General features: G+C 44.4%; 1 protein-coding gene across 1 annotated transcript; it reads right to left on the bottom strand.

The window, feature by feature from the left end:
* Positions 1-1,709: 1,709 nt before the first annotated feature.
* Positions 1,710-16,596, bottom strand: LOC143776794 (polymeric immunoglobulin receptor-like). The gene is made up of 7 exons (XM_077266549.1): positions 16,481-16,596; positions 15,326-15,661; positions 13,813-14,148; positions 7,159-7,482; positions 5,667-5,990; positions 5,079-5,113; positions 1,710-2,055 (listed from the first exon to the last, which is right to left on the bottom strand). Exons 1-6 carry the CDS (start codon positions 16,530-16,532, stop codon positions 5,088-5,090), a joined length of 1,398 nt encoding a protein of 465 aa, XP_077122664.1. The 5' UTR covers positions 16,533-16,596; the 3' UTR covers positions 1,710-2,055; positions 5,079-5,087.
* Between the last annotated feature and the right edge of the window lie 1,973 nt (positions 16,597-18,569).

Genomic DNA, 18,569 nt, shown 5'->3' with positions numbered 1-18,569 from the left:
ATGTGACCGCTCACGTGACCGCGACGTCATGGAAGGTCCTGAACCACACCGGCATTTATAGGAACGGACGCCTGCAGGTGAGTATAACCATTTTTTTTATTTTTTTTATTATTTTTAAACATTCTATCTTTTACTATAGATGCTGCATAAGCAGCATCTATAGTAAAAAGATGGTCACACTTGTCAAACGCTATGTTTGACAAGTGAGACCAACCTGTCAGTCAGTTTTCCAAGCGATGCTACAGATCGCTTGGAAAACTTTAGCATTCTGCAAGCTAATTACGCTTGCAGAATGCTAAAAAACCGCGAAAAAAACGGAAAAAAAACGAAAAAAAAAAATATGCGGATTTCTTGCAGAAAATTTCCGGTTTTCTTCAGGAAATTTCTGCAAGAAATCCGGACGTGTGCACATACCTATCGCTAAGTGTAAACAGCTTATAATTGGGACCAGCAATTGTGGGGCGTGACCTCATTGAGAACCACCATGGCACTTCCCGACATTAACTTTGTTGACCCGTTGGCTTATCTCATGGTCTTGGCCAATGGAGAAGAATCTCTCCAGATTTATTATTCCACTGTCATAAAGTATAGTTTTGCTTCAATCTCAAATGGAGCCTGCCCCTAACAAAACTTTGAAAATGTAAAAGAGGAACTGTTTACTGCACAAACCTTTATCTGTGTCTGTGACTGCATTGTGCTTAGCTGCCCACATACTTCTCATTACCTTTTTTTTTAAAATAAGTTCAAAAGTTCTTTTTCTGCATGGTATGTGACCAGATATTCAATACCATGCCTCAGATCACAGTCGCACCGTACACATGAATGCACACATATGCACAGTCACAATACACAAAACACAACACAGAATAAATGTACTCTGATCATGAACATGGACACGTCCATATCACAGGGACACACATGCAACTAATCCATGAGCGCCGCTGAAGGGAGTGAAGCAGTAATGTGACAATGGGAGACAATAGAGAGGAGTTGTGCTTGACTGCGCTCCTAGGCTCCTCTCTGGTGCGCTTCTAGGCTACTCTCTGGTGCGCTCCTAGGCTCCTCTCTGGTATGCTCCTAGGCTCCTCTCTGGTGCACTTCTAGGCTCCTCTGGTGCGCTCCTAGGCTCCTCTCTGGTGAGCTCCTAGGCTGCTTTCTGGTGCGCTTCTAGGCTCCTCTCTGGTGCGCTTCTAGGCTCCTCTCTGGTGTGCTTCTAGGCTCCTCTCTGGTGCGCTCCTAGGCTGCTCTCTGGTGCGCTCCTAGGCTGCTCTCTGGTGCGCTCCTAGGCTCCTCTCTGGTGCGCTTCTAGGCTCCTCTCTGGTGCGCTCCTAGGCTCCTCTCTGGAGGGCTCCTAGGCTCCACTCTGGTGCACTTCTAGGCTCCTCTCTGGTGCGCTTCTAGGCTCCTCTCTGGTGCGCTCCTAGGCTCCTCTCTGGTGCGCTTCTATGCTCCTTTTTGGTGCACTCCTAGGCTTCTCTCTGGTGCGCTCCTAGGCTCCTCTCTGGTGCGCTCCTAGGCTGCTCTCTGGTGCGCTTCTAGGCTCCTCTCTGGTGCGCTCCTAAGCTCCTTTCTGGTGAGGTGTTGCCTAATAGAACCCAATAATAGCACCTTTCCTAAAAGTGATTATTTGTGCCACAGTTTTTTCCTTTTAGCCTAGAAGACGTAATCTGATTTATATCAAATTTTCAATAGAATTGAGTCGTCTTTTTCCATAGTAGAGACCACGATAGCGGTATTTTTTATTGTAAGATCACAAAGTTGTTATGAAAAGCAATCTAGATGTAAGAGAATATAATGGAAAAGAAACCAGACTGACTAGTCTACGTGGCTCATAGTACTATAGAGTCAACAGAACCAAAAGAAATGTAATAAGACAGCACAGGTAGGGAATAATTAATCAACTTTAGGAGAACTAATTTATAGACTTAGTAAAGGTAATCAGATCCGGCGTAGTGTTGAATGCCGTGTAGACTTCTGTACATTGAGTACAACGTGGACGCCCTTATGCTGCAGAGTCGTAAGCTTCTCTGGTCCTTCATGTGTAGACATCTAAAGCTGGGGGGATAGGAATAACATATAATTGGTCTAACAATTTTGAACCTCTGAATCAAAATGAAGAAAAAAATCAACCAGACATAGGACATGGGCAACACGGCCATCCTATCTGTGAGACGGCCATCGTACATATAGTCCAATGAACCTTACCTACTTCACCGGTGAGACCAGAATCTGTATGTAGACCAAGTATTATATTCCGAAAGTTTCACCTAGAGAAAATCTGGTGCTTTAATAACTGAGTATTGGTCAATATTGGTCTATTTACTCTAATAGCTCAGTTTCGTGCAAGAGATACCAATTTTCTCTTAGGCTTTCAACACTAAAGCCCCAAATACACAATAGATAGCTGTTGGCTAAACGATAGATTGGATGATCATCATCTGATAGCAATCTCTCCTGAGCTTCCCTATACACAGGAGCACTTGGCCCAGCCAAGCATGTCTACGTTTTCTACGAGAGAGGTACTGCCAAACTCCTCTGGCTACAGCTTAGCTTCAGGAGAACAAAAGTTTCAAACTGGACATGCCAGATCCTTCTCGGGAAAGAGTTGGGAGGTCCTCATACATATTAGACACCAATATTGGCAGGTTCAGCCAACGTTGGTCTAATATGTATGAGGGCCTTAAGGTTGGCCATACACATTAGCTACATGTTCACCAAACAATTTTTCATTCAGTAGATGTCTCTCATGACTTTCTCATACATAGGAATGCTCAGCCTGGCTGAGGATGATTGTGTTCTCTATGGGAGTGACTATGCCAAAAAACACTGTATTCCTCCTCCAGACTCCTCTGTCAGTGACTTATCTCTGCTGTGAAAAAAAGACTGACCATTGAAATTCAACCTGATGGATAATTTATATGACAGTGTAGCCTTTTAGAAGATAAGCCAGTCAATTCCTTTATGATCTCAGCAGTGAATCATAGCGTTTTGAACTTGTGTCAGGAAATGCACTTACAGCTTCTCAGCCTCACACTGAATTTCCTACTTAGCAGCACACTCCCCTGACTGACTGATAAGAAAGTGGTTGCTGTAACGGTGGAAACAACCTGTTAATCAGCCAAGGCAGAAGCTTCTAGGAAGGAAAAAAAGGGCGAGGTTGAGGAGCTGTAAGTGCACCATTGCACCAAAATGCACTTCCGGGCACAACTTTAAAACATGATTTCTCACTGATGGTGCAGTGCTTTGGGGTCATAAAAAGATTGCCTGGCTCATCTTTTAAAAAGCTACTCAATAATACTGAAAAGATGAATGCTTGAATAAGTGTGCAGGAGAGGAGAAATGAATAAAAAGCGGTGGTTGATCTCACTGCCCAATCCTCTCTCCCAACAACTGATGTACAGAGTGACTGACACATTTCATGGCCACATGGTCCTGCCCCAACTCTTTCCTATTCTTTGGGATATAAAGGATTCTTATGTGTGTTCTAGACTTCTACAAAGCTCATGTAAAAATGTGGAATCGGAGATAGGAAAGAGGAATTCTAAGTTCGTTTGATCCTGAGTAGGTCAAGTCCATGCTGAACTTTCCTTTCACTTTGCATCTAATTCTCTCTTCGACAACCTACAATCTGGATTCCGTCCTCATCATTCCACTGAGACTGCCCTGACCAAAATTACTAACGACTTACTTACAGCCAAAGCTAACAGACAATTCTCTATACTCCTTGTAGACCTGTCATCCGCCTTCGACACAGTTAACTACTGCCTCCTACTACAGATCCTCTATTCCTTTGGGGTCAAAGACCTTGCCCTATCTTGGATCTCCTCATACCTTACCAACCGCACATTTAGCGTTTCCTACTCCCATACTACCTCTTCATCTCGCCCCCTCTCTGTTGGAGTCCCCCAAGGCTCTGTCCTAGGATCCTTATCTCTTCTCAATCTATACACTCGGCCTGGGACAACTCATAAGGTCCTATGGCCTCCAGTACCATCTATATGCTGATGACACTCAGATCTACCTCTCTGGCACAGATGTAACCTCTCTGCTCTCCAGAATCCCAGAGTGTCTATCAGCCATATCCTCCTTCTTCTCCTCTCCCTTCCTCAAGCTCAATGTGGACAAATCTGAACTCATTATCTTTCCTCCATCACGCATATCTTCCCTACCTGATCTATCTATCAAAATAAATGAAATCACACTTTCCCCTGTCCCGAAAATCCGCTGCCTTGGAGTAACCCTGGATTCTGACCTGTCCTTCAAACCGCACATCCAAGCTCTCGCCACCTCCTGTCGCCTTCAGCTCAAAAATATTTCCAGAATCCGTCCTTTCCTCAACCCACACGCTACCAAAATGCTTGTGCATGCCCTAATCATCTCCCGACTCAACTACTGCAACATCCTCCTCTGTGGCCTACCTTCTAACACTCTCGCACCCCTCCAGTCCGTCCTTAAGTCTGCTGCCCGACTAAATAATCTCTCTCCTCGCTACACTCCTGCTTCCCCTTTTTTCAAATCCCTTCACTGGCTCCCAATTTCCCAGCGTATCCAGTTTAAATTACTAACACTGACCTACAAAGCCATCCATAACCTTTCTCCTCCATATATTTCCATACTAATCTCTCAATATCTTCCCTCACGTAATCTCCGGTAATCCCAAGACCTCCTCCTCTCCTCCACGCTTATTCGCTCCTCACCCAATCGCCTCCAAAACTTCTCCCGAATATCACCCATCCCCTGGAATTCTGTGCCCCAACACGTCCGGTTATCCACTACTTTTGGATCCTTCAAAAGAAACCTGAAAACCCACCTCTTCAAAGAAGCTTACAGTCTGTAAAGACCACACGGCCACCTCAACACCATTGGATCTACTGCAACCCTCGACCTACTGACTCCTTCCCCATAATTCTGTAGAATGTAAGCCCACAAGGGCAGGGTCCTCTTCCCTCTGTATCAGTCTGTCATTGTTAGTTTGTTTACTGTAAGTGATATTTGTATTTTGATGTAACCCCTTCTCATGTACAGCACCATGGAATTAATGATGCTATATAAATAAATAATAATAATAGGTCGATTACCTTCCCAAATTACTTTTTGTGTCCTTGGAATCCATCTAGGAAAAAAATTAAAGAAGAAGTTCTGATATTAGGCTTTCGTACTCTCCATTTCCAAGTTTTTCAATGTATAGGCAAATCTCAAATTGAAAACAAAAGCAGAGAAGAAGCACCGAGACCCGAAACCTGAGATTTAGATGAGCCATGATCATCTTCTCGAACCCCACTATCGCCAAATTATTGTAGATTTTTTACAAGCTACGGACATAGCTTGACCTGTTCACACATTACCTGCCCAGCTATGCAATCGGACCATGAATGTATTAACTGTAAGGACCAATTTTTTCATGTTCTACATCTGCACTTAGTTGATTTACAGCAATGATACATATCAGACTGTCTTTCAGCAGCAGATTGAAACCAACATACTCCTAACCACCCACAACACCAGAGCCTCGTAGGCCTCATCTATAAGAGCCACCAGGGACTGCCTCTACGGTAGATACATCCTTGATCTTACGATTGAAATGTTTTTTTTGTAAAATATATATTAATTATTATTATTAATTATAGACTTAATCTACATTTTTCCTAAGAAAATGAAAAACTTACCATCAAAGACTACCAATCTGATTTCTTTCATGTTGTCATTAAAAAGTCCTGGGACCTCCACGCGGCAGCAGTACATTCCTTCATCCTCCTTTGTCACTCTCTTGATGGTCAAGGACACATCTCCAGTTTCTAACTTTCCCTTCAACACATATTTTCCTGACTCGGCAAAGGACACATAATCGCCATCAGTCGAAACAACGGTGTCGGTGCATTTAAATGTCGGGCAGGTGCCTTTTCCCCAGCACATTGGGGAAGTGCCATCAGTAGCATTGTATTTGCAGGGTAATGTGATGGTGTCACCAAAAAATCCAGACAAGTGGTCAGCTGTGAAAATGGAACACAAAAAATGAATGTGCAATGTTTATAACTGGTGTAAACGCTGCTGTTCTCCTGAATCCGGCTTCATTTTTCTTTTGTTCCTGCGCCTCTCCAATCCTGAGATATGGCCCTCTCTTCAATGAATATCTTGTTTGTCAAGTGGGCGTGGTTCTCAAGAAGATCTTTCACAGAAAAGAACGCCCACTTGGAAAAAAATGGTAGAGTTAAACAATGGGATTACCTTTACCTGAGTTTTTTTTTCTCATTAATTCACATTTTTCACTTGTGAATACTTTGTAAAGATGAACAGTAAAGGTTTTACATTTAAGGAGCCTTTAAAGAGAACCTGTCACTTCAAAAAATTGAAATGAATACCTTGTAAAATTCCCTGAACGCCCCTGATTCTGCTGCCCTTTTCCGTTTTGTGCTGCGTTGCTCCATTGCAGAAATATTCATATTTTGTGCTTTTGGAGTGCATTATATGAAATCTCTGCTTGAAGACCAACAGGGTATTTCTTCAGCGTCTTCTCTGGGGGTGCGCACATTTATCCCTCTCTCTCAAATGCTGTCAATCACAGTTGAACAGCGGATCTAGAAGTGAAGCAGCCTCAGACGCTGCCGAACTTGATTGGCAGTGTCTAGCAGGGAGGGTTGAGAGTATATTCCCTCCCAGATATACAGTAGATGATGAAGCAATCATGTGCACTGCAAGCAGAGATTTCACATCTTGTTCTCCAAAACAATAAATGTGAATATCTCTATAATGGAGTGTCTCAGGGTAAAACGAAAAACAACAGCAGAATCAGCGGAGCTCAGGGAATTTTTTAAGTATTTAACTTATTTGTTTTGTCTTTGCCTGCCAAGTAGGCCACATCTAGTACACCATACTTAACTAATATACAGTATATATAATTAAACATAGATTAATTTATTTTCACTGTATGTGAATTTTCTCCTTAGCTGGTTACACTTCTCCAGACTTCCCTACTGTGCCTAGGGGTCCATTCTTACTTCTCAAAAATTAAAATATGGGTAAATGTGTTATGGATTTAACTATATAAATACAGAACTGCATTAGATATGATGAAGAACAAGCCAAATGTCCCCTTATACTTCTTCCACATATGTTCTCTGCACCATACACATTTGTATATCAGGATGGGAAATACTATACCGTCTCGTATCTCTACACGGATTTCCTTCATTATGTCGTTGAAGGCTCCAGGGACTTTCACTCTGCAGCAATAGACTCCACCGTCATCCGCATTGGCTGATTCGATGGTCAGGGACACGTTCCCTTTGGCTAAGTTCCCATCTAATTCATATTTGTTCGAATGTCTCCAAGTCACTTCATTGCCATCACTTTTAAGGACTGTATTGTGACATTTGAAAAGTCCGCAATGACCGTGACCCCAGCAAATTGGGTTTGTGCCACTATCGGTGGAGTATGAACATGGTAAGACCAGTTTATCCTTCACTGACCCTCTAACAAGATGGACTGGGGAAAAAGGAGAAGTAAATAAGTAGAAAATAATGTTAAATTCATATATAATAATACATAAAAATAGTCATAGTAGATCAAATATTGGGTATCCTTCTCTCTTCATCTAGAACTTTTGCTTCGAAAACATCCTTTCAAATAAAAAAATTTGGTGAAGGCTATAGAATCCTAAGTTAATTCCTTAACCTTTGGTGAAAAGTTTTAGACTAATAAAAGTCTCAACTAAATTAGAATAGAGGGGTTGTCCAAGGGTAGGAAAAAATGTCTGTTTTTCTCCAAAATCACAACATGTGTCCATGCCATGTGTCTTGAATTGATGCCCAACAGTGAACGTAGCGGAGCTGCAATATCACATGCAATCTCTGGACAGATTAGGTGTTTTTGGACAAAGGCAGTCATGTTTTTTTAATTCACAACAACCCTTTCAACTCCAAGTAGACACCCTGTAATGAATTCAAAGTCTCTTTTAAATAGTAACAGTCATATTATTTATTTATTTTCATAAATGTAACTCAATAGTACACATGAACATAAGATACTTTGTAATATATCTTATTAGAGAAATCTGCTTTTTTCTCCTCCTAGACTCATCTTTCACTATTTAAATCCTGAAATCACAGTTAAAATGTGTCTTCAGATTTTACCATTACTGAAAGAGGAGATGACAGTTGGTGTTCAAAAAGCTATATATAGCTATGCCTCTAGCTCCTCCCTAGAATGTCTGTGTCTGCCTCTAGCTCCTCCCTAGAATGTCTGTGTTTGCCTCTAGCTCCTCCCTAGAATGTCTGTGTTTGCCTATTGGTCCTCCCTAGAATGTCTTGTCTGCCTCTAGCTCCTCCCTAAAATGTCTGTGTCTGCCTCTAGCTCCTGCCTAGAATGTCTATGTCTGCTTGCAGCTCCTCCCTAGAATGTCTGTGTCTGCCTCTGGTTCCTCCCTAGAATGTCTGTGTCTGCCTCTAGCTCCTTTCTAGGATGTCTGTGTCTGTCTGTAGCTCCTCCCTAGAATGTCTGTGTCTGCCTCTAGCTCCTCCCTAGAATGTCTGTGTCTGCCTCTAGCTCCTCCCTAGAATGTCTGTGTCTGCCTGTAGCTCCTCCCTAGAATGTATGTTTCTGCCTCTAGCTCCTCCCTAGAATGTCTGTGTCTGCCTCTAGCTCCTCCCTAGAATGTCTGTATCTGTCCCTAGCTCCTCCCTAGAATGTCTGTGTCTGCATCTAACTCCTCCCTTGAATGTCTGTGTCTGGCTCTAGCTTCTCCCTAGAATGTCTGTCTGCCTCTAGCTCCTCCCCAGAATGTCTGTGTCTTCTCTAGCTCCTCCCTAGAATGTCTGTGTCTGTCTCTAGCTCCTCCCTAGAATGTCTGTCTGCCTCTAGCTCCTTCCTAGAATGTCTGTGTCTGCCTCTAGCTCCTCGCTAGAATGCCTGTGTCTGCCTCTAGCTCCTCCCTAGAATGTCTGTGTCTGCCTGTAGCTCCTCCCTAGAATGTCTGTGTCTGCCTCTAGCTCCTCCCTAGAATGTCTGTCTGCCTCTTGCTCCTCCCTACAATGTCTGTGTCTGCCTGTAGCTCCTCCCTAGAATGTCTGTCTGCCTCTAGCTCCTCCCTAGAATGTCTGTGTCTGCCTCTAGCTCCTCCCTAGAATGTCTGTGTCTGCCTGTAGCTCCTCCCTAGAATGTATGTTTCTGCCTCTAGCTCCTCCCTAGAATGTCTGTGTCTGCCTCTAGCTCCTCCCTAGAATGTCTGTATCTGTCCCTAGCTCCTCCCTAGAATGTCTGTGTCTGCATCTAACTCCTCCCTTGAATGTCTGTGTCTGGCTCCAGCTCCTCCCTAGAATGTCTGTCTGCCTCTAGCTCCTCCCTAGAATGTCTGTGTCTTCTCTAGCTCCTCCCTAGAATGTCTGTGTCTGTCTCTAGCTCCTCCCTAGAATGTCTGTCTGCCTCTAGCTCCTTCCTAGAATGTCTGTGTCTGCCTCTAGCTCCTCGCTAGAATGCCTGTGTCTGCCTCTAGCTCCTCCCTAGAATGTCTGTGTCTGCCTGTAGCTCCTCCCTAGAATGTCTGTCTGCCTCTAGCTCCTCCCTAGAATGTCTGTCTGCCTCTTGCTCCTCCCTACAATGTCTGTGTCTGCCTGTAGCTCCTCCCTAGAATGTGTCTGCCTCTAGCTCCTCCCTAGAATGTCTGTGTCTGCCTCTAGCTCCTCCCTAGAATGTCTGTCTGCCTCTTGCTCCTCCCTACAATGTCTGTGTCTGCCTGTAGCTCCTCCCTAGAATGTCTGTCTGCCTCTAGCTCCTCCCTAGAATGTCTGTGTCTGCCTCTAGCTCCTCCCTAGAATGTCTGTGTCTGCCTCTAGCTCCTCCTTAGAATGTCTGTGTCTGCCTCTAGCTCCTCCCTAGAATGTCTGTGTCTGTCTCTAGCTCCTCCCTAGAATGTCTGTCTGCCTCTAGCTCCTCCCTAGAATGTCTGTGTCTGCCTCTAGCTCCTCCCTAGAATGTCTGTGTCTGCCTCTAGCTCCTACCTAGAATGTCTGTGTCTTCTCTAGCTCCTCCCTAGAATGTCTGTGTCTGCCTCTAGCTCCTCCCTAGAATGTCTGTGTCTGCCTCTAGCTCCTCCCTAGAATGTCTGTCTGCCTCTAGCTCCTCCCTAGAATGTCTGTGTCTGCCTCTAGCTCCTCCCTAGAATGTCTGTGTCTGCCTCTAGCTCCTCACTAGAATGTCTGTGTCGGCCTCTAGCTCCTCCCTAGAATGTCTGTGTTTGCCTCTAGCTCCTCCCTAGAATGTCTGTGTTTGCCTATTGGTCCTCCCTAGAATGTCTTGTCTGCCTCTAGCTCCTCCCTAAAATGTCTGTGTCTGCCTCTAGCTCCTGCCTAGAATGTCTATGTCTGCTTGCAGCTCCTCCCTAGAATGTCTGTGTCTGCCTCTGGTTCCTCCCTAGAATGTCTGTGTCTGCCTCTAGCTCCTTTCTAGGATGTCTGTGTCTGTCTGTAGCTCCTCCCTAGAATGTCTGTGTCTGCCTCTAGCTCCTCCCTAGAATGTCTGTGTCTGCCTGTAGCTCCTCCCTAGAATGTATGTTTCTGCCTCTAGCTCCTCCCTAGAATGTCTGTGTCTGCCTCTAGCTCCTCCCTAGAATGTCTGTATCTGTCCCTAGCTCCTCCCTAGAATGTCTGTGTCTGCATCTAACTCCTCCCTTGAATGTCTGTGTCTGGCTCTAGCTTCTCCCTAGAATGTCTGTCTGCCTCTAGCTCCTCCCTAGAATGTCTGTGTCTTCTCTAGCTCCTCCCTAGAATGTCTGTGTCTGTCTCTAGCTCCTCCCTAGAATGTCTGTCTGCCTCTAGCTCCTTCCTAGAATGTCTGTGGCTGCCTCTAGCTCCTCGCTAGAATGCCTGTGTCTGCCTCTAGCTCCTCCCTAGAATGTCTGTGTCTGCCTGTAGCTCCTCCCTAGAATGTCTGTGTCTGCCTCTAGCTCCTCCCTAGAATGTCTGTCTGCCTCTTGCTCCTCCCTACAATGTCTGTGTCTGCCTGTAGCTCCTCCCTAGAATGTCTGTCTGCCTCTAGCTCCTCCCTAGAATGTCTGTGTCTGCCTCTAGCTCCTCCCTAGAATGTCTGTGTCTGCCTGTAGCTCCTCCCTAGAATGTATGTTTCTGCCTCTAGCTCCTCCCTAGAATGTCTGTGTCTGCCTCTAGCTCCTCCCTAGAATGTCTGTATCTGTCCCTAGCTCCTCCCTAGAATGTCTGTGTCTGCATCTAACTCCTCCCTTGAATGTCTGTGTCTGGCTCCAGCTCCTCCCTAGAATGTCTGTCTGCCTCTAGCTCCTCCCTAGAATGTCTGTGTCTTCTCTAGCTCCTCCCTAGAATGTCTGTGTCTGTCTCTAGCTCCTCCCTAGAATGTCTGTCTGCCTCTAGCTCCTTCCTAGAATGTCTGTGTCTGCCTCTAGCTCCTCGCTAGAATGCCTGTGTCTGCCTCTAGCTCCTCCCTAGAATGTCTGTGTCTGCCTGTAGCTCCTCCCTAGAATGTCTGTGTCTGCCTCTAGCTCCTCCCTAGAATGTCTGTCTGCCTCTTGCTCCTCCCTACAATGTCTGTGTCTGCCTGTAGCTCCTCCCTAGAATGTGTCTGCCTCTAGCTCCTCCCTAGAATGTCTGTGTCTGCCTCTAGCTCCTCCCTAGAATGTCTGACTGCCTCTTGCTCCTCCCTACAATGTCTGTGTCTGCCTGTAGCTCCTCCCTAGAATGTCTGTCTGCCTCTAGCTCCTCCCTAGAATGTCTGTGTCTGCCTCTAGCTCCTCCCTAGAATGTCTGTGTCTGCCTCTAGCTCCTCCTTAGAATGTCTGTGTCTGCCTCTAGCTCCTCCCTAGAATGTCTGTGTCTGCCTCTAGCTCCTCCCTAGAATGTCTGTATCTGTCCCTAGCTCCTCCCTAGAATGTCTGTGTCTGCATCTAACTCCTCCCTTGAATGTCTGTGTCTGGCTCTAGCTTCTCCCTAGAATGTCTGTCTGCCTCTAGCTCCTCCCTAGAATGTCTGTGTCTGTCTCTAGCTCCTCCCTAGAATGTCTGTCTGCCTCTAGCTCCTCCCTACAATGTCTGTGTCTGCCTCTAGCTCCTCCCTAGAATGTCTGTGTCTGCCTCTAGCTCCTACCTAGAATGTCTGTGTCTTCTCTAGCTCCTCCCTAGAATGTCTGTGTCTGCCTCTAGCTCCTCCCTAGAATGTCTGTGTCTGCCTCTAGCTCCTCCCTAGAATGTCTGTCTGCCTCTAGCTCCTCCCTAGAATGTCTGTGTCTGCCTCTAGCTCCTCCCTAGAATGTCTGTGTCTGCCTCTAGCTCCTCACTAGAATGTCTGTGTCGGCCTCTAGCTCCTCCCTAGAATGTCTGTGTCTGCCTCTAGCTCCTCCCTAGAATGTCTGTGTAGGCCTCTAGCTCCTCCCTAGAATGTCTGTGTCGGCCTCTAGCTCCTCCCTAGAATGTCTGTGCCTGCCTCTAGCTCCTCCCTAGAATGTCTGTGTCTGCCTCTAGATCCTCCCTAGAATGTCTGTCTGCCTCTAGCTCCTCCCTAGAATGTCTGTGTCTGCCTCTAGCTCCTCCTAGAATGTCTGTGTCTGCCTCTAGCTCCCCCTAGAATGTCTGTGTCTGCCTCTAGATCCTCCCTAGAATGTCTGTGTAGGCCTCTAGCTCCTCCCTAGAATGTCTGTGTCGGCCTCTAGCTCCTCCCTAGAATGTCTGTGCCTGCCTCTAGCTCCTCCCTAGAATGTCTGTGTCTGCCTCTAGATCCTCCCTAGAATGTCTGTCTGCCTCTAGCTCCTCCCTAGAATGTCTGTGTCTGCCTCTAGCTCCTCCTAGAATGTCTGTGTCTGCTTCTATCTCCTCCCTAGAATGTCTGTGTCTGCCTCTAGCTCCTCCCTAGAATGTCTGTGTCTGCCTCTAGCTCCTCCCTAGAATGTCTGTGTCTGCCTCTAGCTCCTCTCTAGAATGTCTGTGTCTGCCTCTAGCTCCCCCTAGAATGTCTGTCTGCCTCTAGCTCCTCCCTAGAATGTCTGCGTCTGCCTCTAGCTCCTCCCTAGAATGTCTGTGTCTGCCTCTAGCTCCTCCCTAGAATGTCTGTGTCGGCCTCTAGCTCCTCCCTCTGCATAGAATTTTAAAATCACCAACTATCATCTCCTATCTCAGTAAGTGAAATATTCAGTATGTCTTCACTGAATGCACATTTTGCAGCTTTGATCAATGAATTTTGAGTAAAAGATTCATACAGAAGGAGAAAGAAGCAGATTTATCTGATAAGATATATTACAAAGTTTATTATTTTCACGTTTACTATTAATTTATGGTAAATAAAAAATAAAATGCAACTACTAAAGAAATTAAATCAATCAATCAATCCTGTCTTTTGAAAAAGAGCAGCTTTGTGAGACCAGAAAGTCAAAATCACTGGATACCACATTGAAAATCTGTCATAACCTTTCAAAAGTCAATGGGATCTGTCAGTGTTTGTTTGAAAACAGACCCATCACAGTGGTCATAATAGAAGCCATGACCGTAGTGTGAACAGCGTCTGACTGATACGAGACTTTTTGACCTCTCACCTTTGGCCCTTTGCTACCTAGTTTGGGATGAGTAAAGGGGAATATTGGGAAACCAAAATACATTTTTGATAAAAATGAAAAAGGTCATTGACATTGGGTAATTCTTGTCATTGGAAGTTCTCGATAACTTTCTATACATGGTCTAGTTCATGGCCTTATTTTCACCAAGTGATGGAATACAGGACTATGTATTTAAAGTTCACCACCATATTGAAACCGACTTTTTTAACGAAATGTTGCCAAATAGTAAATGTAAAGCATAATTCTTACCGTCTTGTATCTCTAGTTTTATCTCATTTTTAATGTCATTTAACATTCCTGGGATCCGGACGCGGCAGCAATAGGTTCCCTCTTGATCCTTTGATAACCCGCTGATTGTTAGAGAGGAGTCACCTTTTGAGATATCTCCCAATAACTTGTATCTGCTGGATTCGCTCCAGGTCACTTTGGTGCCATCAGTTTTGAGGACCTTGTTTTTGCAGCCAGTGAAAGGACAGCCACCCTTTCCCCAGCAAACCTCTTTTGGACCATCAACAACTGAATATTTGCAGGGCAAAGTCAATGTGTCGTTCACTGACCCCCGCACAAGATTGTTGGGCATCATGGCTGTGGAGAGAAAGGCATCAAGAATGAGACATTTTATGTTGGGCTTCTATTTGTGTTTTCGATCTTGTTGGAGTTCACCTGTTTTCAAGATTGTTAGGAATTTTATTCCCAGATTAAAGGAAATTTTGAGCCTTGACCTCACCTATTATTTATATTGAGAGAAGACTGATGAAATGTCTTCTATTGAGTGAAAGTCTAGTTTTGGGCTAAGTAGCCAAGGTGAAAATTGCAAGTTTTCTATATTTTTTTCTTAAATATAACTTTCATTTAATCAATAGGTAATTTTCTGATGACCTACCTAGAGGAGTAAGTGAGCAATGCTGTCTAGCCTGCTGAGGTTGGGTTTTACTATCTTAGTTTGTGTTTTTGGTCTAAAATGCCTCCAAGATAAAGCTGTATTTATTGTAATTTTCTAGACACTATTATATATTAGAACCTTAAAATGATATTTTCTGAAATCAAGCACTATAGCTAGCTAGCATGTGGGTGTGAGTAGCACTCACTAGTAAAGCGCACCATCCGATATTTTAGTGAGGTGTAAGTACGGGCAAGCAGAGACTCCAACCTCAGGTGTAGTAGGAATTGTTTGTTTCAAGCGGAAGAGACTGGCTCACCTACAATAGGGACCTCATCTACAGCAGTAAGGTATGTAAGAGCCCAGGCGTGCATAGAGGCGTATCCATATGTGAAGAGTACATATGCCAGAACAAGTAAGAAAAAAGTCACTTGAAAGGGGCAAGGGGTTTGCCACATCTGAAGTCTAAAAGCACTAGATTGTTAAGAAATGGCTGTATGTCAGGGACTGTGGCGTGATAATTGTGTCCGGTATGCCACAATTTTTTTAAAAATGAAGATGATCTTATGCAGGACATTGAACAGTGATTTTGACATGATTTGTTACTAGTGGTGTGAGTGTGTGCTGATCTGCTGAAGAATTGACACAGAGACTGTTGCAAAGTAATGGAAGTGCTGCTGAGGAGATTGCCAGCGGATTGTTTCAAATGTCAGCAAATTGTGACAAGTGTAAAATCACTGTTGTTAACACCAATTGTCTGCCACAATTCTCGTTAACCTGTTGACTAACCTGTTCACTTATCTTGGCATAAAGGTCTTTTAATGTATTAATTGGGGAGTAGATGGAATGGTGCATGATCTACATGTATAGGAAATTACTTACGATGCTGTATCTCCACTTCGACCTCGACCTTCAGATCAATCCCAACATTTGGGAACCTTACACGGCAACAGTATTTTCCTGAATCATCCAGGTTCACATCTGTGATGGTCAGCGGCAGTTCTACTTTACTATTATCCCTGTTCACTTGGTATCTTACGGATTTTGTCCAGATCACTCTGCTTCCATTGACTGTGGCTACTGGATGGTTACAACCGGTTTGTGAACAAGCTCCCCTTCCCCAACATGCGAGACTTGTGTCTTTGATCTCAGGGTGTAAGCAGGGTAAAATTAAGGTATCGCCGACTATTCCTGTAGCACGATAAGCCGAGATGAGACCTAAGAAGGAAAATATAGAGCAGAAGGTAAGTGCATATGTCGGGCTGTATCCTTGATCCTGAAGGCAGGAGCATATCTAGGATGGTCTGATGAGGCATGTGCCGGAGAGTTGGAAGATTGAACAAAAGGGGCATCAACATGCCAGTCAGCATTAGCCAGGGTATTTAGATTTTAGATATAGGGTCAGAGCAGAAAACTTTATATTTGAGCCCAGTTGAAGGAAAACTAAGGGTATACTTCTCGCCAAATAGGTACAGAACATTTGGTGTCCTACTCCTAAGGAGGATTGGGCCAACCATTAGACAAGGTGCATATCTTCTCTGATGTAGGCGGCAGCATTTTTTTGTTTTTGCCATTTCATCTACCTATTAAAGCAGTGTGTAGTCTAGTTGCACCCCTGACCAGTAGCCACAACAGGAGAAATGCTATAGTTGGTGCAGAAGTAGAAATTGCCCCCAAGCTCTAGAGCCTAAGGAGCCTAAAAATGACCTTACCATGTAAGAACCTTACATTGCTAGAATTATAAAATGCACGACAGGTGGAGGTCCCTCTACAAATTAGGGCCAAAAAAGTTGTAGTTGTGACTCTGAGCCACAGTCAAGACCACATCTACCATAAATCCAAGAATAGGCACAGAAATGGCCACTAAATGGAGTCATCTAAGTCATCCAATCATTGACTATTTATACACCATCTTCTAACAGTTTCCGATCAAGAACGTGCAGCAAATACTATAGTTTCATGGGTCATTTGTTAACCCCTTTGCGACAATATATCCTTGACGGTTTTGAGATGGTATGAAGCTGGCATTGCACTTACCCGGGGTTAGGACGACCAGCACTGTCACCACCAGTAGTGTGTACATCCCCATCGTGTAGAACGCACTGCAAAATCTCAGGGGTGAAAAGTAGATATAGTAGGAAAAGGAAGCGAGCGGACACAGAAAAAAAGACAGCATCATTTAATAATTAACATCTAAAAATACATCTGTTTGTTAAGCAAATAGGAAAGTGACCTCTGATATTTTGTCTTCAAACAAGATAACGTTGTGAAAACTTGATTCATGTAAACATGTGTTGAAGCCAAGAGCAAGGTTTTCGATGGGCTATCACTTTAATTTGTCACTGTCTTTTCAACAAATTTAAGATTCTGTGATTATAAACCATTGATGGTTTGAGAAGATTTTTTTTAAAACTGAGTGCGTCCTATAATTTGTGCTTTTCAAAAAACTGACCGTCACATCCAAACATAGACTAAGTGTGAACAGGTGCTGAACCTAGAGTCACCAAATCGTATATAGTCAAGCAAATAAGGCAGCACACTGCAGCGCTGAAACATGCAAACATGAAAACTGAACTGCATTACTGCACTAGAAATATGAAAAATTAGAGCGTTTAGCGCATAAAAATGGCCAATTTTATGTGTACCTGGTAGCCACTTTAGGGCATCTCTCTTATACCAGGTCCTACGCTTTCTTTTCCTCGCTGAGAATAAACGTCTCCATGTGAATGGGTACCTGTGAAAACCTCTTCTTAGACTAACATTCTCTCTCTCTGTGGAGGGGTAATGGACCTGTTGCAATTAAGACACCTGTGGCTAAGAGGCGGAGTGCTCGGTCAGAAGGCTAAAGAATACATTTCAAAAAACTGACCGTCACATCCAAACATAGACTAAGTGTGAACAGGTGCTGAACCTAGAGTCACCAACTCGTATATAGTCAAGCAAATAAGGCAGCACACTGCAGCGCAATTAGCAATTAGGCACTGTCCTCTGCCTGTTGTCAAGTGCAATCCACCTCCAGCAGCTGAAATGTTGAGACAAATTACATGAAGTGGGGGTGGGTCTATGTTCCTCTAAAGGAAGTGGGTCTATGTCCCTTTACAGGAAGTGGGTCTATGTTCCTCAACAGGAAGTGGGTCTGCATTCTTGTACAGGGAATGGGTCTGTGTTCCTCTACAGGAAGTGGGACTATGTCCTTCTACAGGAAGTGGGTCTATGTCCCTCTACAAGAAGTGGGTCTATGTCCCTCTACAGGAAATGGGGGCAAGTCTATGTTCCTCTACAGGAAGTGGGGGGGCGGTTTCTGTCTCTCTACAGGAAGTGAGGGCAGGCCTTTGTCTTTCTAAAGCAGTTGAAGGTGGCACTAGGTCTCTCTGCAGGAAGTAGGGAATGTCTTTATATCTCTACAGGAAGTGGGGGCGGGTCTTTATCTTTGTACAGGATTCAAATTATCTCTCTACGTGGAGACAAATTACATGACGTGAGGGCAGGCCTACGTCTCTCTACAAGAAGTGGAGGTAGGTCTTTATCTCTCTACAGGAAGTGGGGGAGGTCTTTACATCTCTACAGGTAGTGGAGGAAAGTCTTTATGGCTGTACAGGAAGTGAAGGATGGTCTTTATTGCTCTACAGGAAGGGGGCAGGTCTTTGTCTCTCTAGAGAAACTGGAGGTGGGTTTTGTTTCTCTACAGGAAATAGGAGCAGTGAAGTGGAAATACACTTGTCTCTCTACACAGGAAGTGTGAGCATGCACATATATTTTGTGTGCATACCAACTTAAACTCTAGTTTTCTTTTTGCTTTTTTTTTTTAAGTTTCAGGTTTCTGCACTCCGTGCAGGTAAGGGTGTGGTATCCCTTTCTTTGACATGGATATTATGTTTCTATAGCTTCCGATTGCTGGGTATCCATATTCAGAACCTGGTCCTGCTCGGCCCTTATTCAAACTGAGGTCACTTTGACACATGGTAAGATTTTAACACTAAAGGTTAAGACTAGTGATGGGCGAACCCGAACAGTAACGATCGGGGTCTGTACCTAACACATACAGTTCGGGAACGGATCCCGAACATCGACTTCTCCAGGAAGTCTGTGTCAGTGTTCGGGTTCAGCACCCCGTACATTGGGTGTT

Source organism: Ranitomeya variabilis, chromosome 5 (genome assembly GCF_051348905.1).
Source record: "Ranitomeya variabilis isolate aRanVar5 chromosome 5, aRanVar5.hap1, whole genome shotgun sequence".
Classification (NCBI taxonomy): Eukaryota; Metazoa; Chordata; class Amphibia; order Anura; family Dendrobatidae; genus Ranitomeya; species Ranitomeya variabilis.
Note: the sequence above shows the minus strand (reverse complement) of the source record. Positions and strands in the feature narration are given on the sequence as shown.